This window comes from Acomys russatus, unplaced genomic scaffold (genome assembly GCF_903995435.1).
Source record: "Acomys russatus unplaced genomic scaffold, mAcoRus1.1, whole genome shotgun sequence".
NCBI classification, from domain to species: Eukaryota; Metazoa; Chordata; class Mammalia; order Rodentia; family Muridae; genus Acomys; species Acomys russatus.
In genome coordinates, this window is record NW_026131897.1 from 30,710 (window position 1) to 41,071 (window position 10,362).

Consider the following 10,362-nt stretch of genomic DNA (forward strand, 5'->3'; position numbering starts at 1 on the left):
TGGACAGGACCATCATGACCTCAGGGCCCCATCCACACTCAGGTGGAGAATCAGCCACAGAGCACACATGACGGTTTTCAGGACTCAAAATCGTGCAGATGGAGAGAAGTGTGGACTTTGGATTCCTATCAACCACTGCTGGAAGAGACACGTGCCTGACTTCGCCTAGACACCCACTCTGTCTTTTTGTCCATACACATTTATTCATAAATAACGAGCCTGGGTGATACCAACTGGATTCTATTGCTTTTATTGATTAGTAATTTCATTAAACAATGTTATCCTAGGTAGGACGATTATGGAAAAACCACTAATATTTTTACAAGCATCCTTGTAACTTACAGAAACGATCTGCTCTTTTATCACAACAGTACATTTCAAGTTGCATGAATGCTAAGCCATGTATATTCCAGACAGGACCATACCTTCTGTGTAGCCATTCAGTGTGACTGCAGACCACTACTCCCTGGGGGCACATGCTTACAGCGTTTAGTACAAAAGCCCAGGCCAATAGGAAAGTCATGCTCTTTCTAAGGTTAGTTCACGAAGCTCACGGGTGTGTATCAGTGATGGGTGAGGCTCACAGGTGTGTGTCAGCAATGGGTATCCTCCTGAGCTCTACAATCTGGGAGTCAGTCAGTGTGCCTCCCTCCTGGCTGCCTTGACCAGACTCATTGTCACTGACACTGAGACCAGCACCTGGAATGGAAGAATAAACACAGAAAACCAAACTATTAGCGTAGTAAATTCTTAATGATCAAGTTACAGTAAACCCAAACACCTTATTTCTATATTAGTAAAAAGAACAGGCTATTTATTTATTTATTTTGAATAAATAACAAATACCCTTAACATTGTGGGATTATACTTGAAATTGACTCTACTTTGGTAACTTTTAAAAGTAGAAATTGGGGCTGGAGAGATGGCTCGGCGGTTGGGAGCACTGACTGTTCTTCCAGAGGACCCGGGTTCAGTTCCCAGCACCCACATTGCAGCTCACAACTGTCTGTAACTCCAAAATCTGACACCCGTAGACATACAATGCACATAAAACAAAAATAAATAATTTTTTTTTAAAAAGTAGAAATTGATTTCTAAAGATACAACTTTGGGTTCCTCATGTTTCCATTTTGTTTTGAGCCAGCATCTCACTCCATGGCCCAGGCTGGCCCATAAACTCACAGCAACTCTCCTGCCTCAGCTTGAGTGCTGAGCTCACGGGAGTGAGCCACCACACGTGGCTTTCTCAGTCGATTTTCCTTGTTGCCATATGATGGGCAGGTACAACTTATACTGGAGATCGTTGTCCTCAATTAAAGGCTTACCAAAGTAGATGATCAGGCAAGTTAGTAGACTTCTACATCAGTGCGGCAGAAATCATAACCAACCCTTCGAAATCTACTGAGTCCCTATAGTCCCATGAGGGATCCTCAGGGTTGGCCCTTAGTGTGAGAAGACAGGCTTGCAGGGAGGAGGTCACGTGGTGTCCTATCAGGTCCTGAGGAAACTGGCACTGAAGACTGAGCCCAAGACAATGACCTGTAAATAACACAGTGCCAGTCTCCTCGGAAACCCAGGCAGCTAGCTGCATCCAACACTTTCTGTTTTGAAAATTTTCTACTACTGGCACTGCTTTCTCCTCCATGGGGCAAACTAATTTAAAACTATCCTAGGTCAATACCTGGTCTTCCCTTCAGTAATGTAGAGGCTGTATTAAGTCTTGTGTTCTTTTTCTACACACAACCACACACACTCACACATAGCACTCGCAAAGTAATGTGGTCACAATGTGTGCAAGTACCAACTAATGAGCAGGTAACAGCTCCCAGTGCTTCGCTCTGCTGGCTACTCAACTTTGCAGAAGGCATGGCAAGTAAGAAGCCAGTGGCAGTGTGTGTGTGTGTGTGTGTGTGTGTGTGTGTGTGTGTGAGAGAGAGAGAGAGAGAGAGAGAGAGAGAGAGAGAGAGAGAGAGAGAGAGAGAGAGAGAAAGAGAGATTAACTAAAGCTTCATGGGTGGAAGAGGATCTGGGAGGAGTTAGGAGAGGGAGAAGAATATGATTGAAATATATTATATGAAAAAGTTTAAATAAAAAAGAGAGAGAGAGAGAGAAACTAGGCTTTGCAGCCTAATTTTGACAACTCTTCTTTCATTTCAGTGCCTGCTCTGACCCTCTGGAATGCTCTGAAAAGTCCGACCAAGAAAGACAAATACCTCATGTTTCTCTCACATGTAGACTCTAGATATAAATGTTCGTATGTGCATATCTTTAGAAGACAAGAGAAGACAGAGTGAAAGAGAAGGACGAGGAATACAGAAAGGAGGGGAATACAACGGGAAGTAGACTATATATGCCATGAAATCAGAAGGGAAGGGGAGGAGCTCTTCATGAGGGAAGAGGTTCAGCCAGAGGGAAGAAGTGGTGAGCCAGGTAAGACAAAGTCTAATGATGCTTACATATGAAACTCTAACAAACCCATTTCTTTGTATGCTAACATCTCAATTATTTTTAAATCCATATCATACTTTTTTTTCTAGACTTACATATGGTATCTCTACATTTTTAGTATTAGCTCAATCATGTTAAAATGCTCTGTGAGTCAAGCGAAGCACATTGGTAGGCCAAGACTAGACTATAGGTCAATGTTGAGTTCTACTGTAGGTAGATGGAATGTGTGCAGGAGCTGGTGCTTGCTTATTATACTATCTTTTCTAATAATACAGATAACTGGCATTAGAAATTGCCATTTTCCTCCTCCTCCCCTTTTCTTCTTCTTCTTCTTCTTCTTCTTCTTCTTCTTCTTCTTCTTCTTCTTCTTCTTCTTCTTGTTTTTGGAGACAGGGTTTCCCTGTGTAGCCTTGACTGTTCTAGACTCGCTTAGTAGACCAGGCTAGCCTTGAACTCACAGCAATCCACCTGCCTCTGCCTCTCGAGTGCTGGGGTCACAGACCTGCACCCCACACCCAGCTTCCATTTCAATCTCTTCAAATATTTTCCCCCAAAGAGTTTAGGGAACTCTATGGCACGCTAAGCTCAACCTCTAAGCCAGTCATTCCGTGCATTCCTGAGCCAAATGCACTCAGTACTTGGTATATATATAGATCACAGATCTAATTTAATTACGGCCCAAGAATTCATCCTTCTTCCGTGTTTGCACATAAAGACCTAATGGCACTGTATACAGAACTGGGACCTAATGTGCCCGGGTCAGTCCCGACTCTACTCAGTGTTTTCTAGAGCTAGTCATTCCGTTCTTAAAACTCTCCTCTGTCTTTAGCTGTCTTTCTTATATGCTAGGATTTCTCTATGGGGCACTCTTCCCTTCTGACTTAGATGCAAGCATTATCTAGTGTTTCCTATACATTCTCTTTCCTTCTCTTTCTAACTTCTTTCTTCACTTCTTCTCTTCTCTTCTCTCTTCTTCCAGTCTCCAAGCTCAAAGTTAATAATCCCCACAGCTACCAATAAAACCTCTGTGTCTGTATTTCAATCTCCGTATTTCCAATATGACCTTCTACCCTGGTCCTGTGCCTGAGATACAGACTCTATGAATATTCATGAGCGGTGCTCTGCCTCCTAGAAGAGCACCAGTTTCCCTCAGCAAACCAACTGAGGAAGCTCTGCCTGGCTCACCTGGGCGAGTAGCAAGCCTCCATTTGTCCTCTGCTCTTCCTCAGCGCCCTCTTGTGTTCTGACTTACCTTCTCCATGGGAGCTCTCACAACCCCTGGACCACCCTGATCTCTTCCCAGCCTTTCTGAAACTGCTTATAATTTACTCTTTTTGGTAACCTGCTGTCCTTCCTCTGAGTGCCACCAGGTCTCCCCATTCAGGGGACTTGGTCAAATATGAGGCACCAGAGTTCGTGTGAAAGTCATACCCCACTCTCCACTCAACTGTGGAGAATGTTCTGACCATTGGCTAGATCTGGGTAGGGGTTTGAAGTTTACGGCCTGTACTGTCCTTGGCTGGTGCCATAGTTTGAGCGGAACCCTTGGGCCCAAATCTGCCTATCATAATGTTCTTCTTGTAGGTTTCTAGGATCCTCTGGATCCTTCAACTTGATACCCTATGAGCATATACAGGGGGAGGAAGTCCCCCTCAGTCACAGTCATAGGGGAGGGGAGTAAGAGGAAAATGGGAGGGAGGGAAGAGTGGGAGGATACAAGGGAGGGGATAACCATTGAGATGTAATATGAATAAATTAATAAAAAATAAATAAAAATTTAAAAAATTACTCTTTATACTTTTATAGAAGTTATTTTGCCTCAAAAGAAAACAAAACAAAACAAAACAAAACAAAAAAAAAAAAAAAAAAAAAAAACCCTTCCACGAGCCACTATAGATGCTCCACAATTCATGCCTGCCAAATAGCATTTAAATATCATGCTAAATAGCAGCAGAGGTTCCGGACTCCCTAAAGGAAATTGTAACTAAATATATTCCAGAAATGCAAGGTTAAATTTGATAGAGTAGCCCTCTTGACAGCTCTTTAGGATGGTCAAAATGAAATTCCAACTGTGAATCTCTAGTTTCCTCAGTATACCCAGGCAGGGGATTGCCCCCTAGAGAAGCGACTAACAAAAGCTCAATGAGTGTGTTCCTGACATTCCTCTGCAGAACTGCTCTGAGTTCCTAACAGTGCAGGCCGCGTGCCTGTCAGGCTTTACAGGCTAGCAGGTCCGCTGTTCCCTGTTCCTACTCTACCCTAATGCTGTTCTTCACAAACAAGCATCATACTGTTAGGACTGAAAGTTTTGTTTAGGTTTCTTTCCTTCCTTCATTACTTTGCTGTTTAAACCATACATTTTTTTTCCAGACAGGGTTGGTTACTGTGTGTAGTCCTGTCTGTCCTGAGTGCTGGGATTAAAGGCATGCACCACCACTGCCCAGGCCCCATACAAAGTCGTTAGCTGAGAGGCATTCATAATTTGAAAGCTCCCCTGCAGGCATATGAGTATCAGCATCAGTTGTATATGTAGGGTTGAGTTTTTATTCATTTCAGTGAGATTTGTCACTTCTCAAAAGGGACTGAAGGCAGTGTGGCATTCTGAGTGTGAGCACGGGGAGGGACCAGGAGACGGTGATCGGCTTTTGGCCTCATCTTTTCTTAATTATGAGATCCTGATATGAAATACAAAATAAGATGTAGTCCATGGGGTTTTGGAGTTATTCTCAATATATGAGTTGTACTTTGTGAGGACGAAAAATGTTTTAGCAAAGCAATATACCTCTATAGAAAAATCAAGCTATTTTATGTCGAAACATTTTAAAATAACCATTAAAAAAACCTCCCTTTTAAAGGATGTATTATCTTGATTTTGCAATAGCAACAGTTCAAAACTTTCTTAGAAAAAATGTAAAAAAAAAAAAAAAGAAGACGAAAAGAAAAGAAAAAATGCTTAAAAACTGTTTATAGGATTTGGAAAAGCTCTAAACTGATTAATGGTTATCCATTTAATGTTCACAATAGATTTATGATAAATCAAGTGTCTACCTTGTACTACCATAACGACAATCTTGACTGCCAATTTGAGCAGACTGAGAGGTAACCTGGTGAAGCACACTGCTCAGGATTTTGTGAGGTCATTTTCTTTCTTTCTTTCTTTCTTTCTTTCTTTCTTTCTTTCTTTCTTTCTAAGATTTTATTTATTTATTATGTATATAATACTCTGTCTACATGTATGCCTGCACACCAGAAGAGGGCATCAGATCACATTATAGATGGTTGTGAGCCACTATGTGGTTGCTGGGAATTGAACTCAGGACCTCTGGAAGAGCAGCCAGTGCTCTGAACCTCTGAGCCGCCTCTCCAGCCCTTGTGAGGTAGGTCATTTTCAAAGACTATTAGCTCACAGGGACCCACTCTGACTTAGTGCTGTAATTCACTGGTTCTTACAAAAACTGAACAGGCACCGGGAGGTGGTAGAACTGTGGATGGTGGCACCAGATTGGAGGAAGCAGGTTGCTGGCGGCACACCTCTGAAGAGGACACCTGGCCCCTGAGCCGTTCTTGCTATTCTTTTTATACTCTGGCCACCAGGAAGTAACCATCTTTCCTCCTGCCCTTCCCTGATGTTTCTGTCATGGGCCTTAAAGCAATGGGATCTGCTGACCACAGTCTGAAGCCTCTAAAATCATGAGCCAAAAGAAATTATCCCTCTTTTGTTTCACTCAGGTATTTATTAGAGTGGAGGAAAGATCGTATTGCCATTAATGCGGATATTTCCATACTAAAAAGAATGGTATTCATTAATGATTTCTCCAGGTGCATGTGAATATCAATCAGATTTCTCACTTTCTCCATTTCTAGGTGATGTGCCACTCAGTAAGGGTCTTTAGGATCTTATTTCTCTCTGAATAGGAATTACTTACTAGGGTTATAGATTGAATGGAACTGAAAATTCTCCCTCCTGCCCCCCCCCTCACACACACACACACAGCTCAATGAAATATTGCATACAATTTTCACACTTTGGAAATTTTAGACACATACAATGTTTGTTGCTTCTGAAAGTATCTGGAAAACATTCCTCATAAATGAAGTCTTTTTTTTTTTTTTTCAGATCAGAGGCAAAACTGCTCAGTCAGTGCATGTCCTTATACTGAACTCGATTTCCTAAGATCTTGGTGTTCTAGCCAGATTTTAGAACAGAGATATTTACATTTATTTAGAGTATGTTGTTTTCTTCCTTAAAAGCAAATTATAAATTATTTTTAGGCTGTGTTATATTTGATGCTAAGAACAAAATATCCTAGGGTTTGACTGGGATCAGAAATGGGTCATGAGAATTAGGATGTGCCAAATGTGACAGCACACTCATGGAAGGAGACAGAAAGTAGCCCTGCAGGACTCCCAATGTCACTTGTGGCTTCCATACATACCAGTTTTTAATGCAAATATCAAGTCATCAAACTCCTGGGACTCCTCATCAGCTATCAGGGACCCCTGGCCATATCCCCCAGAAGAAGGGAACGAGGCACCATTCTGTGGGCTTGTCTTCAGATCAGGGCTTGCCTGGCTGGTCTGTTGGAAGGACACTCTCTCCCACTCAGATGGCACCTTTTTGGGTCAGGGTAAGAGCAGAAGGAAGTAGTAATTGATAACATGAACATATACATTCATTTTGAAGCCCAATTTTGCAACGTATTTCTACACTTTTCTTTAAAGACTGAATGACCTATTGAATTATTTGTATGAGTCTGCATGTTATATTTGTTCTTCATAGAATTATGCCTCTCCTGGAGTTAGTATAACTCGATTATTTAAAATAGTGTCTCAGAGTTGCATGTAGATTGCTATGGTGCCATGTATGGGGACATAAAGCTATTTATTTTTTTTGGGTAAAATGTATATTAAGTAAATTCAGTGGACCATTCCAAATTCTCAACCGAAAATATATTTTGCACAGGGTCAGTATACAAAAGACATACTGAATTAAAGGGGATTTATCCAATTCCTTCCTCAGTTCTGACTTAATGCTCAAAAACAGTTCTGTCCTGAGGTGATTAAATATATTCCTGTCTTTCTAGGTAACTGGCAAATCAGGTTAGTGGTAAACAGGCCCTTAATCCTTCTTTTCCTTGGCTTTTGCTGCTCCTTGCTGGCGTTTCATGCTCCCACAATCTCTCACTGACAGCTGGACCAAGGCCAGCTTTGAGCCTCCGAGGAATGCAGACAGACTTTAAGCTATGCAGTTGTGCAACACCCCAGAGGGACACTCAAGCAATGGCTCCAGCCCAGAACCGGACGGTCCCAGCTGTTGCCCTCCGATGTGAGGTATGCTGAGAGACCGCAGGGACACTTCATACTGAGAAAAACAAACCGGGGACCTCAGAGATAAGCTGGAGGGAAGGTGAGACCTCAGGAAGATTGTCACTAAGCATCTGGGCGTCTAGAATGGCATTATTCTACAGACTGTTCTTCAGTGACAGAAACATGAGCATCTGAGTTCTCCAACACTGCAGCTTCTGGGCACATCTGTCTGAAGAACATTTACAGTGTTGTTGGGTGAATGACAAACTAGGTCTGTGAAGTTCATCACTTCAATTCAGCTACACATAGCTGAGAGATATTTCACAAGACAGGTCAGACTGAGCAAATGTAAAATTGGTAACCATTTACCAAGACAGATGACTCTTTAAAATATTACTGTTGGGTTGTTGTTGTTGTTGTTGTTGTTTTTGTTTGTCACTCATTATGATAAAACAACTCAGTTTAAAGAACAAGTGGAATATAAAAACGGTACTAAATTTCAATATATTTCAAAGTTCTAAAGACATATCTCACCTTTTTTCTTTTAAATACAATGGAGATGTCTTTATTTTTATTTTATGTGTATGAGTGTTTTGCCTGCATGCATGTATTGCATCATGTGCATGCCTGGTCCCTAAACATGCCAGAAGAGAGCACTGGGTCCCTGGAGCTGGAGTTATAGATGGCTGTGAGGTACCAGGTAAGGGCTGGGAGCATAACCTGGGTTTTCTGAAAGACCAGCAAGTGCTCTTAGTGGCTGAGCCATCTCTCTAGGTCCGGTGTTATTTCAATTTTAAAACATCCTTCTTAAACATATTCTTCTTATAGCCAAGATGTCCTCTTTTTAGTCAAAATCTTTACTTTTCTCCTCCCTAAAGGCCATGACAACCACTTATCTACTTCACATTTACCCAATATGAGTCAATAATTCTTTATATTAACATTTTCTCACTCAAATCAAAAGGCTATACAAAGTAGAGACACTGTAACTATTTGCTTCAGTTTTAAACTAACAGGAATGAGATTTCATCCTACATGGCAGAGAAGACAAAAAGTATCACTGGGATGATAGATTGATTATTTATCTATCATCTATCTATCTATCTATCTATCATCTATTTCTGTCATATATTTTGGTCTATCTGCCTATCACATCTCTATTAGGCAGTCTATTTATCTATCCATCTATCATCCTATTAATATTTCCTCTTCAAGAAAGTGTTTCTTAACTTCACACCTATATATATATATATATATATATATATATATATATATATATTTTTTTTTTTTTTTTTTTTTTTTTTTTTTACGTAGAAACACAAATACTGTTATCCTTGTTTCCTTCATGCATAAGGAATAGCAGCCAAGCCCGTCCCTGGCCTGTACCACTGCGAGGGCCGTGCATCACTGCCTCTTCTGGGACAGATGTGCTCTTCAGTCTAAATAGCGGCTCTTCCAGCACGTTGCCAAAAGGGCATATTAGTCAGACTCAGGAAATCAAACTTATAGGGACAGAATTACGTTGCCAGTAGTGGGAGGCAGATTTTCTAGAGGAAATCCTGCCTGGATTTTCCAGGAGTGCCACAAAAGCGCCCTTTGGGCCTTTGTTTTAGAACGTTGGATGGCATTTAAGTTGAAAGGAGTTGCCGCTTGTTTTCTTCTCTCTGTTGAGACTGAAGAAACATCGGGAGGACAGGCAGATAAAGACAGCTGTGAGTGTGAATTTTGGAAGATTAGTATTTTAAAAGACTCATCTTAGACATATTCAATCTTTATTGCACCAAACTAGGAATTCTGAAGGTTTTTGAAGGAAATGACATATTGTTCTCTGATTTCTCAGTATAAATGGCTAGTCCATGTTGTTCACAGGACAGAAAAAAAAAAAAACAATTAAGATACCTTAAATAATACTGCAGAGGGAAAAGGACTCTGAGAACCTGCTGTTGCTGTTTTATACTCTAATGCAAGGGAGGGCTGGTCAGTGAGTGAGAGGAAAAGCAGAGGTGGGTGGGGACATACCTCTTCCATGGCGTTGATGAGGCTCTGGGTAGACTTGTTCATCTCTGCAGCTGGAGGCATCCCGCTCCCAGGAGTGAAAAAGGCTGTGCTGGGTCCTGGGTGACCGTTGGCTTCCACGGTATAGCTGGCCTTCATAGGGCAACACGTTTGGTTGTGTAAAATGAAATAAACCACAAAAACATAAAGTCCCTATAAAAAGGAGAAAAGAAACCCATTAGTATGTCAAAGGCAGTCTGGCCAGAGTGCCTGAAGCATTAACACAGAGCTGAGTCTATCTGACCATCTTCAAGAGGCTCCAGCCTTACCCCAACTGAGGAGCGAGGAAACAGAGCACGCCAGCAGTCAGCTAAGAGGTCACTGCAAATTCCAAGTCACAAAATGCTCATCGATGCTGCTTTGGAAGAGTGGCCTCTCACGAATCATTTATTTTCCTTAATATAAAAGTAGCTCTGAATGTACCTTACTAACACATGAGAACAAATTATAGGAATTCACTAATGGGCTATATACATCTTGCTCTAGAAAGCAAACGTCTTGTCCGCTGAAAAGTGACCATTTTTGTTCATCTATCTGCGTGCGTGTTTCGGC

General features: G+C 41.4%; 1 protein-coding gene across 1 annotated transcript; it reads right to left on the minus strand.

The window, feature by feature from the left end:
• Positions 1-483: 483 nt before the first annotated feature.
• LOC127186621 (adhesion G-protein coupled receptor V1-like) lies at positions 484-9,984 on the minus strand. Its single transcript, XM_051142877.1, has 3 exons — positions 9,775-9,984; positions 6,885-7,062; positions 484-699 (listed from the first exon to the last, which is right to left on the minus strand). Exons 1-3 carry the CDS (start codon positions 9,907-9,909, stop codon positions 581-583), a joined length of 432 nt encoding a protein of 143 aa, XP_050998834.1. The 5' UTR covers positions 9,910-9,984; the 3' UTR covers positions 484-580.
• Between the last annotated feature and the right edge of the window lie 378 nt (positions 9,985-10,362).